The sequence below is a fragment of the Beta vulgaris genome, chromosome 1 (genome assembly GCF_026745355.1).
Source record: "Beta vulgaris subsp. vulgaris cultivar EL10 chromosome 1, EL10.2, whole genome shotgun sequence".
Lineage (NCBI taxonomy): Eukaryota > Viridiplantae > Streptophyta > Magnoliopsida > Caryophyllales > Amaranthaceae > Beta > Beta vulgaris.
Window position 1 is genome coordinate 8582668 of NC_079202.1, and position 17901 is coordinate 8600568.

The 17901-nt window shown below is 35.9% G+C and overlaps 1 protein-coding gene across 1 annotated transcript; it reads right to left on the minus strand.

The window, feature by feature from the left end:
• Positions 1 to 3930: 3930 nt before the first annotated feature.
• On the minus strand, positions 3931 to 13436 carry LOC104884029 (probable 26S proteasome non-ATPase regulatory subunit 3). Its single transcript, XM_010668620.4, has 9 exons — positions 13273 to 13436; positions 13069 to 13153; positions 12798 to 12988; positions 9061 to 9198; positions 8849 to 8985; positions 8634 to 8688; positions 8404 to 8514; positions 4884 to 5123; positions 3931 to 4714 (listed from the first exon to the last, which is right to left on the minus strand). The coding sequence occupies exons 2-9, from the start codon at positions 13145 to 13147 to the stop codon at positions 4202 to 4204; spliced, it is 1464 nt and encodes a 487-aa protein (XP_010666922.2). The 5' UTR covers positions 13148 to 13153; positions 13273 to 13436; the 3' UTR covers positions 3931 to 4201.
• Positions 13437 to 17901: the final 4465 nt, after the last annotated feature.

Genomic DNA, 17901 nt, shown 5'->3' on the forward strand with positions numbered 1-17901 from the left:
CTTTTATTTTCAGTTTTTAATTTATTTTCTTGTTTTGTTGAATAAATTAGTATCTCTTTAATTATGAGATTTCTTCAAACCCTATTATGAGGTTTTTAGTCTCTATTGTAGAGATCTCCTTCTCCCCTATGGGAGTTGTGAGTGTGGGTGTTTTGTTTTTAGGTATGAGAAATTGTTCTTATTGGTTGACGTTCAAGAGTCTACATGAAGGTATTGGAATCTCGGATGCGGTTAACATGGCTCGATCAAGAATACTCTTCCCTAACTATGTCAGAATGATAGACTTCCTCATCAATAGATGTTTGATTCAGCAAATACAAGGGGGTTGCGCTGTATTGCTCGATCTGGTTCATCATAGTTTCTTCGAAGACGAATTTGATTTAACCTTGTTTAATTATATCTTGTTTTTCTTTAATATCTACTGTAGATGCCGTTTGGCCTTCAATTAATGAAATTTCTCTTTCAAAAAAAAATGCATTGGAAAGAATTTTGGTAAAATATATGAAATTTGGACTCAATTTATAGATAAAAATATTTTATAGCCGTTGGTGTAATTTTTTTTTTAAAATAATAAGCTGAATTTTTTTATGGGAAATTCCCATTGGTAATCCTGTACTATCGAACATTTGTAATGGTAAACCGTTTTTCTTTTGAGTTTCAAAAATAACCCTATACATAGTAATATTATACAACTGTGACATTAATGATGGTTAAACTGTTAATTCAAGCGTTAGTATTATCGGTTCACCTAATCCAGGTTAACCCCAACCCCCAACCACCACCCAGCCCACTAACATCCCACCCAACCACCATTGTCCCACCCCTCCACATGAACCCCACTCCACCTGAAAACCACCCACCACCATTGTCCCACCCCCTTAAAGCAAAGACTCATCGAAATCCCAACCTAGATAGCCTTGAAACAACTACCTATCAATACAAAGCCCAATCCAGCCACCAAAAACACCATTTAACTACTCGAAACCCCCATACCAAAAAGATAAAGGAAGAAATAATCAGGGGCGGAGCGAAGCAGACAGAGGAGGAAGGAAAACTCGAGCAAGAGACAGAGGGGGATAACAACAACACCGACAAGCCACAGTCACAACAAAAGCAACGTACCAATAGTAGCAGCACCAACATGAAGGGGGGGCGGGGGAGAACATAGTGACGGTGAAGATCTGGGGAGGCAGAAACAACATCAACGTGAAGGGGGAGAAGACAGAGTGACGGTAAAGATCAGGGGAGGCAGGAGTGAAATAGAAAGAGAGATGAGAAGAGAAGTCATGGGGAGGGAGGGAGTGTTAAGGAGAAAGAAAAAGTCATCGGAAAGGAGAGAGTGATGGGAGTATAGTCTCTTTCGGGGGAAGAGTGGTGGTGGGTGGGGATTTAGTGGGTTAGGTAGTAGTTTGGGGTTAACTTGATAGTAAATAGGTTTAATAGTCCAAGTAATGGTTTTACCATCATTAATGTCACAGTTGTATAATATTACTAAGTATAGGGTTATTTTTGAAACTCAAAAGAAAAACTCTTTACCATTGCAAATGTTCCATAGTACAAGGTTACCGGTGGGAATTTCCCTTTTTTATTAACGTTACAAAAATTATTAACGTTACAAAATAGCCGTTTGAAATATCAGAGGGAAAAGGGGAGTTTTGCACTTGCAACACACACACGTGGCGCGACGTCATAGGCTGTTCAGTGGGACTGACAACAATTAAATCGCTTGGGACACTGTGCTGCTTCAAAGCAGCATTTCGGAAGTTGAAGCAGCGTTCCTCTTTCTCCCTTTCGTTCAAGTGCTGTTGAGCTGGGCCACTTTTTTTTCAGACCTGCTATGCCACGCGTCACGCTGTGATGCCTCTTGTGCACGCCATCCCATGCTCATATGGTCTGGATTTCCAGACCAACCAAGCCAAAGAGCCAAGTTCCACAACAACAAAACCAAGTAAAACTAGTTTTACTATTTGCTAGACCAAGCTAAACCCACCCCATTATAGATGCTCTTAGGGTGTGTTTGGTTCATATAATGGTATGGGTTTGGAATAAGGAATCAAACCAAGGTGGTATGGTTTTTGAACTTGATACTTAATACCTTGTGTTTGGTTTCATTTAGGAATGAAAAATCTTCTTTTATTTGATACCTAGAGCTAAGGTATGAGCCATACCCACCTCCCCCCATAAGTTTCTACTTTCTAAACCCCGTACCTTATGGGTTTGAGGTATGGGTTTAAAATTTAGAAATAAGGTAAACAAACACTAGGTATGGATTTTGTTCATTCCAAACCCATACCTCATACCTAAAACTAGTGAACCAAACACCCCCTAGGTGTGCAAGTATCGTACCACATGTAAGATGTATTACAGATAATGTATGGCACATATAAATACATATATATGCATGCTAAGAATAAGTTTGGGATCTTCAGGCAACTCGTACATGGCTTAACTTCCACCACAAAGAAATCTCTCTTTTAAAAGTCCTCCAATTCCTTAAATCAGAAAATCTTTACCGTCCGCCTGTCGGACGCTAATTGAAGTATTAGCGACTAGGGGTTTTGCATCAGACTTTTAGCGTCCGTTGACGAACGCTAATTCTTTTAGCGTCTGATCCTGCGTTTTTAGCGTCTGATTTTTGCGGACGCTAAAGGCTGACATTCTTGTTGTGAAAAATGTCATAACCAAATTCATTTTTCTAATTTGGTTTATATGGAAAAAAAGAAACGACATTTTTTAATAATGCTACTTTTAACAATCACATAATTCTCCATAAGGCCAAGTTCCTTTATCACGAATGGAACCTTCGAACATCGCCTGATTCTTGTCATCTTGCAGGTACTTCATTCTCCTCTCACAATCAACAACATCCCACCTCTCTTTACAATTCTACAATTCAAGTCGTTTAGGCTCCTCCACCTCCATCTTACTTCAAACTCAATTTCGACGGCTCAGTCTCAAATAACTCAGCTGTTGCAGGGGTTATTATTCGCAATAATTAAGGTGAACGCATTCATGCCACCTCTAACAATCTAGGAATCATTCTAGTGTTCGTGGCCGAGAATACTGCTTTTCAGAAGGATTTTCTTTTGGCTTTGAATCATGGCATCCGGAATATATACTTCGAAGGGGATAATTTTCTTGTAATCTACACAGTTAAAAAATTATGGAAGGTCCCTTATCAAATACAACTTATCATAGAGGATATACACACTCTCCTTCAACAATTCGAGTCTTATCAGATCCATCATATTTTAGGGAAACAAACAAAGTTGCAGATTGAATAGCTAATGTTGGTCATTTAGTTAGTTTTAATATTACTCCTTATACTAATTCAGCTCTTCATTCCATTCTTGTAAATGACTTTTTAGGAGTTCCCTTCATAAGAACGGTCTCCTAAAATCTTTTTTTCTTACTAAAAAAAATAAAATAGAAGTCATCAAAATAAATATGGTAAAAATCGGCAAATTTATCTTGATGAAATAGAGAAACAAAGTTAAGTCACCATCATTAGCTTATTACACCACCCAGGAAAAAAACTGTGTACCCATCAAGTAATTTACCTACTAAAGATATACATTAATAATCAGTTGAATCCAACTCAACAGAATTTATCAATTTTTAATTATCTATTTTTAATAGATAGTCTATCCAGTAAGTAGATGTAGCAATCTCCACTATCCAAAGAGCTATGGATTAGTTGCGCAGTATTCTAAGCATAGACTTAGCCGATGGTTCAAATCCAACCCCATTTTCGCTAAATCTTTGAGCCAAAAGCACCTACACAGTTATCAAGAGACTTGAAACTTTCACCAAATTATTAGCACTATTTCGTCATCTCATGTATTTGCAAATTGCAAGCGGTGAACAAACAAGGAAATGAACTCCGTGCTAATGAAATTAGCATGATGTAGTATTTTGGTTGAACACAACTAAGGCAAAAAATCCTGCTTAATATCAGATCCAGATTTGCTTGTAAAAATATAGGAACTAAACTCAAAAGTATAACAAATTAAGAGTATATTGTAGCAGCAACTGGAGCAGTGTAATAAACATTCAACTAAGCGCAAGAAACCTTAGTACCCTGATTATGTTCATGACCTCAATAGAAAAAACCGAAAATAGGTAGAACTAGAAGGCTTTTCCCTAGTGGATCAAACCCAATAATAAGGGAAGCAAGGGGATCCATGAAATATGAGCTCCATCAAAAATCATCATCTTCCTCCTCAGCAATGTGCTTGGCAAGTTCTTGCTCCTGCTGCTGCCTTTCCCTTCTCTTCTCAGCACTTTCCTTTTCCTTGTGCGAATTAGGTGGGTACCTCAGGGCTCTAACAGCCTCATTGTGCATGTTCAGACAGAAAGCAATTCTAGAGTCAAAGGCAGATTGTGGCTCAGTTGTTGAGTAGATGTCACCAGTCTCCTTTGATAACATCCACCCATTAGCATGATCCAATGTGGCATCTATCGCACCATCACGAATAGCCTTAGCCACAATGCTTTCAGCATCTGCAACAGGGTTGGGGGAATCTAATCTTAACTTCTTAGCAACATCAGCAAGTGAGATGCGGGAATAGGAGATGCTAATGTTTCTCAATCCAGTCCTAATAACATTGTGACGCAGACGGACAATCAAATTGTGAGTGCGATCCTTATCGAAAGTAGAAGAGAACTTTTCAGTAACTCCTCTGAACAGCTCCAAGTCACCAATTCGAACAGCCTACAAACCCACCATCAACACTATAAATATCAATATCAACATTTAAACTAAATTCTCGTGAATCTGTGGAGAGAAGCAGAATTAATTTAAATTCCCTTATATATCTTCACAGGCTTATGACAACAAGACCAAAGAGCCTGCAGAAGAAATCACATTCAGGAACACTTACATTTGTAAGCTCAAAGTAAGGACGCAAAGCCTTCTCCATGCCTTTCTGCATAAACATCGTTCTCTCAGGTATTTCCCCTAGTAGTAATCGCACTATCACAGCCCATTTGTTGCACTGGATCCTGAAACCACGAGCTGCAACAGGTGCTTTCCTGGCAGCCTGAAGAAGGCTCTCTTTCGCATCAGTATACTCCAACTGAATTGTCTGGATCTTTCCAATGTAAAAGAGATGTCGACAATGCTGCAAAAAAATATTATGTCATAACTCGTCAAATTATGACCAGAACCATAGAATAACCTACTTAGAAGAGAGAAAGCAGAAGTCAGTGGTAAGAAAGAGACAACAGATGATATACACACTACACCAAAATTTTGCCAAGAAAATACAAGGGGAATTATGCTGCTCCCATTCGTACATTTTCAACTTTCACGGTTACAGCCACACTGACTGAACCAAAAAATGACCCAGGATAGTGGCCAACACAAGAATGTAATATGAAACACTGAAAATCACACCATCCTTAAAAACCCCAACTTCACTCCCAAGCAAAGCAATCAACCAATATCATCTAATCTTAAATTTTGGTATCCAAATAGTACAGGTAAAACGGAACGGTGTAACATGTGGTACTGGGGCTTCAAGTCCGATACAAAATTAATATGCTAACTAGGATGGAGGGGTTTAGATCTATAGTTGCCTGAGAACTCAAGAGGCAAAACAGCAATGGAAATTTCACGCAAGGGAAGTTTCTGGGGTAGGAAAGAAGGCAACCTCATCCCTCATACGTAACAAAAGAGAGCAGGTATGTGAGATAGTTTAATTTATCCAAATAGGTTCACATCGAGCATAATCATGGAATTAAAAGCAACATCTTCCACTACGTAAAGGCCATTCACAAATAAAATATGAATTCGCTAACTTCCTAAATGTCATTCCGTAACATGTGTTGAAAAATCAGACAATGACATCCATTAAAGACCGACATTTGACGATATAGCCATTCTAATTTATAATTAAATCTATCAAGCTTATGAATACAAATGTGTCCCCTTGTAATGTATGATCACACTCATACTCCCTCCATTTTCTTTTGCTCCCTTGTAATGTAATTGGTCAAAGTAGGAAAAACTTTCGGAAACGGAGGGAGTATTATAGTCACTTGATATATTTAGAACCTCTAACAATTATTCGGAAAAAAACAACAAAAGCTTATACAAAAATTGCACCTATAATCTTTGAATTACAATAACAAGGTGGATTTGTTTATAAGTAGCCGCAAGCAAGCACTCTAACAACCAAGATGTTGGCTTCTTCTTAGCAGTCAAAATAAAGCAGTGACCTAATTCCTTTACCAGGCTACTAGAAATGATAGCATAAAGCATTTGATGAAGATGAAATAGTATCATCTTTATTAAACAACATAAACTTTGCCACTTGTTTAAGACCCTTGATTTGGGAGCATTGAGTCACATCTTTACATCAAAAGTATTTCAAAATCTTCCTTTCCGAACAGTTAAATAATAGTAGAAATTAGAAACCATAAGAAAATTAGAAAGCACCATACAAATACAGAATAGTGTCACATAGATCGCGAATCGCTTCGGAGTGCAGCACAAGTACCGGAACGCAATTCGCTAGTTGGGTGGATTTCTGATCATGGGGGTTATTTTTAGGTCTGATTTTACAGGTTATGGTTCGCTTTGGGACATTATTTGGTTCGATGGTGCAATTATTCAAGCTTTCAATTAATTAAAATTAATCTGCAAAGGAAGTTAATAAGAGTAATTAGGATTTAATAGCAGATTCAAGAATAGTAAGGCCAACTCCACCCTTAAAAAAGTACCCGTATAAAAAGGCCCAGCCCAAAAAAGAATCCACCTCTAAAAGCAACCCCACTTATATTTAATAGTTTAACATATGTAATGCAGACTACAGTACAGCACAATAAAAGTGGTTGCTGACGAAATTTTTTTGAGATGCAAACACATTTGAGGTGAGCGCATATGACTCCGACAATGTAAAGAGCTAGCCAGGAAACAGTACTGTCAAAAAGTCAAAAGGAACACTTCATATATTCCAGAAATGTCCGAAGCGCCTTTTTAAATAACCAAGCATCCCCAGACAAACAAGCCAGTCTTCCCTTTCAACCATAGGCAGAAGACATAAACTTCACAATTAGACAGCAAATACAAGGTTAACATTATAGGATATTTAACAGTCAGCACATCCTTAAACCAAATTGCGATTATATTAAATGATATGTATACTATCTGATCTAAATTCCTGCAGCACTGAAATAGCAGGTACAAAATGTGAAACCATGACATAGACCGAATTGATATTATACTATATGCTTAATATTAAAAAGCTGCCCAGGCGCTAGGCGACCTCAAGCGCACGAAAAATCGCTTTGGAAGTCCTAGGCAAGGCGGCCAATGATGGGAGCAGGCAGGCGCGCCTCAGGCCGCTTTTTGGAGAGGCACTGCCACCTCAGTCGCTTTCAGGATAGATGCGCGAGAAGGAAGAAGATCAAAGCTAAAAACATTTGAAAAAGCGAAATTTCTTAAAATTAAAACTTACCAAGATTTAAACTCAAATTCAAACAAAAGCCCTCAATTAATTGCATGAAATTGCTTAAATTTCATCCCTAAATCAAAAGCCTAATCTGAAAAAAAAACTAATCTTAGAATCTCATAAATAACTGTATTTTTGTGGCAAAGACTCGCCAACTGCAGCAGAGATTCCGGTGAGTAATCTCCAATGGTCTTCGCCAGTAATGCATCTCAGGTAAGTTTATCTGTTCTCGAATTTTCTTTTATCTCTCTACATGGTCTTCTCTTCCTATTCCTCTTTAAAGTGGAACTCTTGGTCCTTTTGCCACTTATTCCTTATTTCCTTTCTTTGTTTTTAATTTAACTATTCTACAAGCTTCTGCCTTTTGCTTTATTGCCAGCTCAGAACTGTAGTCACGTGTCTCTTAAAAAAAAGAAAGAAACAGTTGTAGTCACATGTTCTTTTTCTTTCTTTGTTTTAATTTATTTTGTCTGTGTATTCCTTCTCTCTTTTTCTGCTTCTGTTCCTTTTAGCCTCTCGTTAGATTTTATTTTTCAAAAATATGGAGTTAATTTTCTAATTACACTTGCTGGTAACACGTAGATTAATTTCATGGATAGACCTAACATAGGAAATCATTAAAACCACATAAGATAATTTAACCATAAGTAGGCAGCAGCTTATAGTTTCAGCTACAACTTACAACAGCTTATATAATAATTTATTATTATCTTTATGTTGTATAAATTATGTTGTACAATTGACAATAAGGATTTTGGCACCAAAGCTGTGCCTCGCATACGAGATATGTGCGCCTTCACCTTGCGCCTTATAAAACTAAGACTATGATCTATGGGATCACAAGTTGATCACAAGTTTTAGAGTGTATCAGTGCAGATACTGCTCTATCACATTACAGTACACTAAATAATAGAACACAGCTAGCATTACAGGCCATAGTCGATACCTGCTGATTGGAATGAGCTCCAAAACTGGGAGCCTTGGATCTCAGCTTTTCAGCCTGGTCATACAAGTTGTAATGGAGGTAGTTGCGAAGCAGCAGGTTAAGAAGCGTTTCCTGCAGTATAAATAAATCATATTTTATGTTAAATCCACATGTGCAGGTGAACAAACTTAAGAAGTACGATATCTCAGAGAAATGAAAAAAGGAACACAAATTGTCGACAGCATACAAACCTGACCAAGCTCATCATGGTGCAAAGTGGTCAAACGATGCAAAGTAAGGAGTTCACTGGAAGAGCAAAGTATTAGATAAGAGAAAAGTAACATGAAAGCAGCAATTTTCTAAATTGTGATTCATTTTTTTTCTTGGTTGCATTTGAATCTTATTTCGACACATACAATGAAGCCACGTAACTAATCTTTAAGATGAAAAACAATTCTAAACTTACCCACGGATTTCTGCAAGATCACCAGTTTGCTCATAACTCAGCGAATAGAAGGAATACAATTTTGACGCCAGAACATCAGCGACCCTTCTTTTTAGTGATTTCAAACGTGCAATGCTTGCAGCAGCACAAGCTTTAGCCTGATGATTTTCAGAATTAGCCATTAACTATGACAATGAAGAACACAAAACATGGTGGAAAGAAACAAAACACACCTCATTGTACAATTTTTGATCAATCAGAAACAACAGTACAATCAAGTAGCAGAAGATTTCCAGCTCAGGTAAGGTGCTTTTCCCTGAAGTTTGCACAGCAGATGTTGCAGTATCAACTTCCATTTCATGTTCACCTCCCTACATCAATGTTATTAAATTAAGTTGGGCTTTCCAAATTGGCAGAAATTTATAGCCACAAGCAACATTGAGCAAGGGAAACTAGTAACTAAAACTCAAGGGATGCATTTGAAACTAAGATACAAATAAATAACACGTCGATATTGTCTCTAAAGTGAAAACTTACATAAACACCATGAGTTCATCATTACTCGTCCGTGAAATTGCAAAATCAAAAACCAAGAGGACGAATTTATAGTATACTTAAAAAGTATTATATATCAGGTGAAGAGGGAGTCAGCATTCTACAGTATGTTAAGATAGCAATTGAGGTGGGAAAGGTTGAGGAGGGGGAGGGAAGAGTGAGCTTGTATTTTCCTTTCCAATCTTTCAAATTGGAAGAATTTGGTTTGTAAAAAGGGGAAAAAAAAATGGATCCTTCTAACTCCCTTCCCTTCTCTCATTTTAAATCAAAAAAACTGAAGATCAATTCTTCCATTTCCCTCCGAATTCCCCTATCCAAGCACAGTCTTATAGTGTGAAAAGTGGTTCTTTCATTGGACTTGATAATTCATTAGTTTGCAAAGACTTGTAAAGTTGAGCCTCTTTAATCAATTGGTACTTTTTTCTTTGTTAGGCTTAGGATGTGATGTTTTGAGCAGAAAACATTTTCATTTAAGCATTACCCCCCTCTTCCCTAAAGAATTGGTTGTGCCACAAAATGTTATCTTGTTGAGTAAATGCTAGTAGAAATTAGATTGGATTCAAATCTCTGATGGAAACCAAACTTATGAAAACAAAGTTGAGTAAATAGCTGAGTGAGATTGATTTCAAGAATCTTAATGCAAGCTGTCTTGTTGTTGCCCTTCACCTACAATCTCTTTCATTCAAAAGGAAAACTATATCGAAGGTGTTGTACAAGACTCTGTTGGCATGTATATAATTCTTGCAAAATAAAGCTTTCCTAACAGCAAAAAAGTTATGGAGACCCGAACTTAGTGTTTTGTCATCTTTTTTCCAGCCAGAGGTTAAATCAAAACTAGGACTTGGCTTCACCTCAAAAAAAATTTAGGACTTTGCTGTATATTTGTTGCATTGAGAGGCATAGTATGGTAGTTCTTTAAGAGTGATAAAATGATAAATGAGGCTCTTAGAGTGTAATCAGAATATCAAGAATTGTATCCCTATGTCATAGCTATCTTTGTCATAGGCAATGCTCAAAGCTGAAAAATGAACCTAGATATGGTTTAGTATTATTGTGGACATCTTAACGCTTATGACCCTTGTTAATTGCAATGTGTTTAGCATCATACTTAGGACCCAGACAAGTAAAAGAGAAAATCAAGTGCGGTTTTTTCTCTAGTACTCACAATAGCTTCCTTGCCAAGAATAACAAAGTGACCCCTTCCTTGCCAAATAAAACAAAAGAGAAAATCAAGCACACTACATCTGAAGAAACTATTACGATCTTTCGGCACCTGTCAATCTGTCATCTAAGAATAAAAAGGTGGTCTTTGTCTCCTAAATTTTTTAAGAGTTAACATCATGGTAAGTTTTCACTTCCTTCGTTCTTCCTCCGCGTTAGTTACTTCCCAGTAACATGCTCTTCCTATTGGAGCTGATACCTTTGTTTCATGAATCAAGGATGCAATTGAATTGCATCTTTTCCCCACCTCCAAAAATAGTGGTACATTGTCAAGTCAGAAGTCAGATACCCATAGCCATTACAAAAAGAATACCAAAGATTTTTCTAAAAAAGGGTTAGTAGAGGTTTTTCTCTTACGTAAAACTTCCTAGGCATTGTTTATAATTTACTTTGGCTTGTGTTTTAAGTGATGAATGCTTGTTGGCAGCAAAGAACAGTCTTGCATAATTTTGTTTAAGAAATGTGTTCAAATTAGAGGTTAATATTTTGGAAGAGATTCTTGGTCCATAGAGGCTACAATGAATACCGATGCCCTGTGGCTGGTATAGGAGCATCAAGACTTTCACGGGGAACATTGTAAATAATTTTATCAATGAGAAATCTTTCAGTTTAAGAATTTTGTTCTATAGTAGACAGACATTATAGCATATATCTACTTAATCTTGAGTTTGTCATGTAGAAAAATAGGGGTAACTGATTGTAAAGACAAGCATAAATGAGGGTAATGATGTTCCATCCTATTGCTATGAACTAATCTGATTTCTAAGCGCAAGATATAGTCCGCATACTATGTGTTTCTTCCAGAAAAGTAATTGTAGTAAAGTTGACAATTGTCATAATAGTTGTTGGCAGTTAGGTATTAGATGTCAGCTGCCAAAAATCAAATTTATTATCTAAAATACTAGTGTTTGTAAATACAGCCGTTTATTTAGTTTTATATTAGATGTCAGCTGCCAAAAATCAAATTTATTATCTAAAATATTTGTGTTTGTAAATACAGTCGTTTATTTAGTTATATATATATATATCTACATACATACATACTACCTTCACAAGCTACTTCAAAACCCTAAATCTTTAACTAACCAAAGGACCGAGAGAAAAATAGAGAGATACCAAGGATCTAGAGGTTTGAACTATCATTTCTCAACCACTTGACCATAAACACCTAAACCAGTCAAAGCTATGTCAAAACATTACTTCACCATATGCTACTATTCACCTTTAGTAGAGATTAAAATTGGTCTAAAATCAGAAAGCTGCTTGGTCAAATGTGATTCAAAAGTGTGTCGACTCTGAAGAAGTGATCAGATGCAGATGATTACTGAACGAAAGAAGTGCAAACTGAACAGAAGTACTACCAAATTGAACTTCTCTTTTTTTTTTTTTTTCAACTGTCAGTCTACAACTTACAATGTTCCCCTTCCCCCACCTTCTCCTAGAAACTTACACTACACATAGTGCAAGTTAACAAAATTTAAAATGAAACGTATTAAAGGACAAACTTCTAAACCCCATTGCCTATGAGAGAGAGAGCTACAATATATGCATATAATAAAGGACATAGTTGATACGATAACCTAACATTTCACTCTAGCAATATCATATAATGCCTCTCAATACAATGCAATGGCTATCTTGCAAAGTCCTAGTATTGATTGAAACACCCACTAGAGATAAGATGATAAAAGAAAAGAGGAAAAGTATGTCCTGCAAAAACAATCTCAACACCAAAGAACTTTGCACAAGAGGCAACAAGTTAACATCTTTTCTTGCTTAAATTGATAGATATTGCAAGTGAAGGCCAATTTTATATATGTTGCTTAAACTTGGTCCAACTTCACGTACTCCTTTGTTTCCATAAACACAATATCCATAAAATAGGCGAACCCAATCTTACCAGACAAACGGCCGGATAACATTTTCCTATGACAATCAAGTTTCCTACTGAAATCAGTACAAATCTTAAATGCAAAATGGTTTTCACCAAAGGCATAAACTGATTAACTAGGCGAAACTTCACAAATCTTTCCAAACTACTTCCACAAGTCCAATCAAAATCCTCAACGTCATAAATTACATGGTTCCACATTTTCAACTACAGATCATAACAACAAATAATGAACTATAAACCAGACCATAATCAAAGACAAAATCTTCCAATAAAACACACAAATTACTAAAAGAAATATACCTTTGGAAGAAAAGCGGAGATTTTTCCATGTGCCTCAGAACCCGGAACAAGAGCATAATCAAGGAAAAGATGAAGCACACGAGACGTAAGCTTGTGACGAATAACAAAAGTAAGACGAATAGCACGAGAAATTCTACGAGTCTCTTTAGTGTAAGAACCAGTTTCCAACAACGAGGCAATCTCCTTCAAATCTGCGGGAAAATTGAACAAAATTCAAAACCCTAGAAATTGGGGAAAAATCAATTAAGCAAAAAACAATATTAGGGTTTACGCTTCAATGTGGGCGGATCGGCGGAGGAGAGAGAATTTGAGTGAGCTTGAGTGTCCTTCATTTCCACATCTTGAGTCATATTTTTCTGCGATTGGAATTGAAATGAAGCATAAAAATTGTAACGTTTAATTGCGATAAAGAAAAAAAAAGTATTTGAGAAAAGTGAAATTTGAAGGGATTTGAATGAATTTGAAGAAAAAGTACCTGAATATTGAGAGATTGAGGAGTTGATTAAGGTTTGGAGCTCTGCTTTTGGTCCAGCTTTTAGTAGAGGTAGTGGTTCGTTTCTTTCTCTACAAGAAGGCAGAAACACAGTGAAGCGGCTTTATTTTGGGTCCTTCGGGAGGACTGATGAGGGAAGAATTGGGAAGAAAATAGAGAGAGTGTTTGAGAACATAATGTAGATAACTGAATAATCAATTTTTACTATACAATTGTATTGTACACTGTAGTGTATGCGTAACTTTGTACGCAATTTTGGTGTATAAATTACCGCATTTATATCAGTAAGATGGGCAATTAATCTATTTACATTTTGCATCTACTTCTCCCTTAATCTCTAACACATTATCAGCACGAACACTCTAAGGTATAATTATTATTTTTCTACTTCACAAAATTTACTACAAACTACTTTAGGTTTTTTTTTTTTTTGAGAAGTATGCTCTATAGTTGTTGAGCATTCGGATCTTCTATATCGGAAACTCATAAAAAAAAAATTTAGAAACCTTTCATATCTAACTCTACTAGACTTCCCGTGAAATTATATTATACAAAGTAAAAATATACGCACCATATCCACTATATACCTTCATCTCCTTTTATTTCCATTTTGGTACTCGCTCTAATAATATGATGTAATCTAATTATGAATTTTTTTTTATATTGGACATACACTATATATAATAATACTTAAGAAGAAAAATAGAAAGAGAAAGAATATATGACTTTTGAATATGAGAAATAAGAGGGAAAGTAAGAATGATCTACTTCTTATAAGCTGTAAAAGAATCCAAGGTCATGTTTTTTTTCTTTCATAATACATATGGCTTTCATGCATGAAAACACTCCAATGCATAAAGGGAAATTAGTTTTACTATAGCCTATAATCTAATGGAATACAACATCATTGATCTTATCACTCATCATTTCTTTCCTTTGACTGCATATCACGTACTCCCTCCGTTTCCTAAAGATCTTCCCTCTTTCCGTTTAAGGGTGTTTCCAAAAGATCTTCCCTCTTTTGCTTTATTCCTTATTTGGCAAAACAAATTTCCCTATTTACCCTCTCATGTCACTATCATATGGTCCACCATTACATTATTAATTCAATTTTACTCCCTTTCTCTCTCCTACTTTAACCCCTTTTATTTGTTTATTTATCTTAACCCCTTTCTCTCTCCTACTTTACTCACACCATGCCCCACACAACTTGATTTTCCTTGGTATCTGTAGGAACAGTAAGTGGGAAGATCTTTAGGAAACGGAGGGAGTACAAGCTAAGAAAAAAAATGAAAGTCCTACCTATTTTTGGCATTTTCCCCTTGTTCTTATTATGTAGCATTTATTTCCTTTTATAGTATTATTGTTGTTTTTGTTCCTTTTGTCTTTCATTTAACCCTATAATAGAAAACTAAAACTGATGATATATAGAATATAATGGTTATCTTATGAGATCCTTATATTGTTGTCACAAGTTCTTTTGGGTATTGCTTCGTCTTATCAAATAAGTTTAATATTTCTTTCTTGTTTCTGTTAATACTGTTATCACTAGTAATAGTTACTTCTAGTCACGTGCCCTAGTTTCTCCAATATTATTAAATAATTATCTGTTTATTACCAACATGTATACATTTACATATTGTAATATACAGTTTGGCAATTACCTCTATAAATACCGGATTACCCGTCTCTTACCACTACACACCCCTTATCTTATCTTTACATTTTTATCCAAATTCTATCCATCTCCCACTTTTCTTCTTCCACCTAATTTCGACCCCCATTTTTTCCCGGCCACCATGAATCCCAACAACAACAATCAACCTTCATCTTCTTCTTTTGAAGAAGATTTTATGATGATACGGTTTTATTTTATCCCTCATTATGGCTCGAATAGCCTCATTAATGGGGATAATTGTTTTCTTTTTTACACAAAAATAAAATCCAAACACAAATCCCCCCGGCAAAATAGTCCAAAATGCACAAAAAATTTCATTAGTTGTGCATTTTACTAGTTTTTTTTTGTTTTAGTATGTATTATATAGTCTTTTTTTCCTTTCTTGTTATCATTTTTTTTTTCAAAAAGATTAGTAGCTTCTATATACTAAACTTATATGGATAATGTGTTTGTAATATTTCTTTGCATAATATTTATGATGATAAAAATCAGGGGGAGATAATATATATGATTTATTATCATTTACTAATTTCAAATATTTACATGCTTGTAACAAAAGATGGAAGATCTAATGAAAAGACAATTTAATTAACATACTAGATCTATCTGGGCATAATTTTTTAGAATGGAAGGTGGACGCCCAAATGAATTTAAAGGCCCGGAGATTGGCTGGAACATACAATTCAAAGTATCACGGCCCAACAAAATGATGCAACTACATCAACCACTCTACATCAACCACATCGGTTAAGATAGCAACTGAACAAGAAAAGGCAAAAGCCTTAGTCCTTCTCAGGCATCACTTACATGACAGTTTGAAAACTGAATATCTACTTGTGGAGGATCCCAAAGAATTATGGGACAACTTAAATGAAAGATATGGGCATCACAAAAGTGTGTTCCTCCCTAAGGCACATTTTGACTGGACCAAACTAAGGTTCCAGTATTTTAAAACAGTCAGTGATTACAATTCAACATTGTTTAGAATTGTATCATTGTTGAAATATTGTGATCATCCCATGATTGAAGAGGAGATGAAAGATAAAACACTCTCCACTTTTCACGCTACGAATATAATATTGGCACAACAATACAGGTTAAGAGCTTTCCAAAAATACTCTGAGCTAATCTCAGTGCTGCTTATGGTTGAACAAAATAATGATCTTTTATTGAAAAATCATAATATCATACCTACATGGTCTTCAACCTCACATGAAATAAATGCAATAGAAAGCTATGATCCACCAGAAGAAAATGTTGTACATAAGGGTGGATGCAGTAATTGCAAGCAAACCCCAAAAGGGAAATATTTATGTTACAGATGTGGTATGACTGGGAATTGGGGCCGCACTTGCCGCACAGCCAAACATTTAGTAGAACTCTACCAAGCTTCCAAAAGAAAAGGAAAGGATGTGGAAGCCAACTTTGTCAATGAGGCAAATACCTCCATGCCTAGGCTTTACATATATGACTTTTTCATGGATGAAGCCGACTCGGGAAAAGACTTTACACTGGGAGAAAACACACAAATTACTGGTGCAGCGAGAGGAGTGGGGTGAGGTGGCCTGGTGGGTAGTGCAGTGGTGGGTGGTGGTATGGGGTTGGTGGCTGAAAACAGGGGAGAAAGAAAGGGAAATAGATGAGAGAAAGGAATTAACTCTCTAGACCTAGCAAACTTGATGTCGTTAATCATTAATGGTATTTCAAAGCATTTTATTAAATAGTAAGGGTACCTAGTGCAATTTTGAAAGTACAGGGGTACCCCATGAATTTTAAAAATTCAAAAGGGTAGCATGTGAAAAAATTGTACAATTAATTAGCATGAAAAATTAATTTGGCTTTAAGAAAACGAGCTTTAAAAATGCAACTAGTTATTAGGCCCGGGGTATGCTCCGAGTAAGAAAACATTTCATTTATTAATATAATACTTTATGATAATAACACTAAATACAACTTAGCCTAGTGGTTAAAACTTTAGTATATGTACTTGAGATCTTGGGATCAAACCCTATACTATGCAATTTCTTAATTTTTTTATTGTACATGGATTTCATGAACTAAAACTCCCTAGGGAGAGCGCCACGTGGCACAGTTTCTTGTTTTCACACGCCTTTTAATATATTTCTATAGATTAATTATCATGAATCATTAACTGGGCTTTTAAAACTAGGCTTGGAATAAACAAATTGACTTTTATGTTCTTAAAACGATTTTGGGCTTAGCTTGTTGGATTGCTCTTCCTTTTTACTAAACAAATTAGGACTTTGGTATGTTTCATCATTAGGTGCTAAATGAGGAGATAAGATTATGTGTCTATAAGACCCCTTGGCTACTCCTTGGTGATCTCAATGAGGTTCGAAATCAAATCGAATATCAAGGTCATTGGAACTTTAGACCTTCTCAATGTAAAGATCTGAACAGCTTTATGGACTCTACTTGCCTAGTTGATTTGGGTTTAAATAGAAACTCGTATACTTGGACAAATGCAAGGGAAGATGATGCTCTTATTTGTGAAAGATTGGATCATAATTTAGCAAAATATTATAGGATTTTGGTGTTTCCGTCTACTCAAGTAAGTAATCTTCTTTGTTCTTATTCTGACCATTGTAGCTTGTATAGATGTCAATATTGAGTATCATACTGCTGGGAAGGCTTTTCCTTTTCGTTGTAAAGAAGCTTGGTTAGCCCACCTAGATTTCAAATCCTTCTTTGTTAGAAATTGGTTGTACCCCCTATAGATTTTGTGTCAGGAAAGGCTAAATTTCTAAGCTCGATGGGTAGATGGATTCTAGGACTTTTGACAATTTAATCTCACAAAAGAGAAAAATTTATGCTAGACTTAATGGTATTCAACTTTCGCTTCCTCGGGGACATTCTTCCTTTCTTGCTAATTTGAGCAATCACTTCTTTTTGTTGACTTTAATATAATCGAT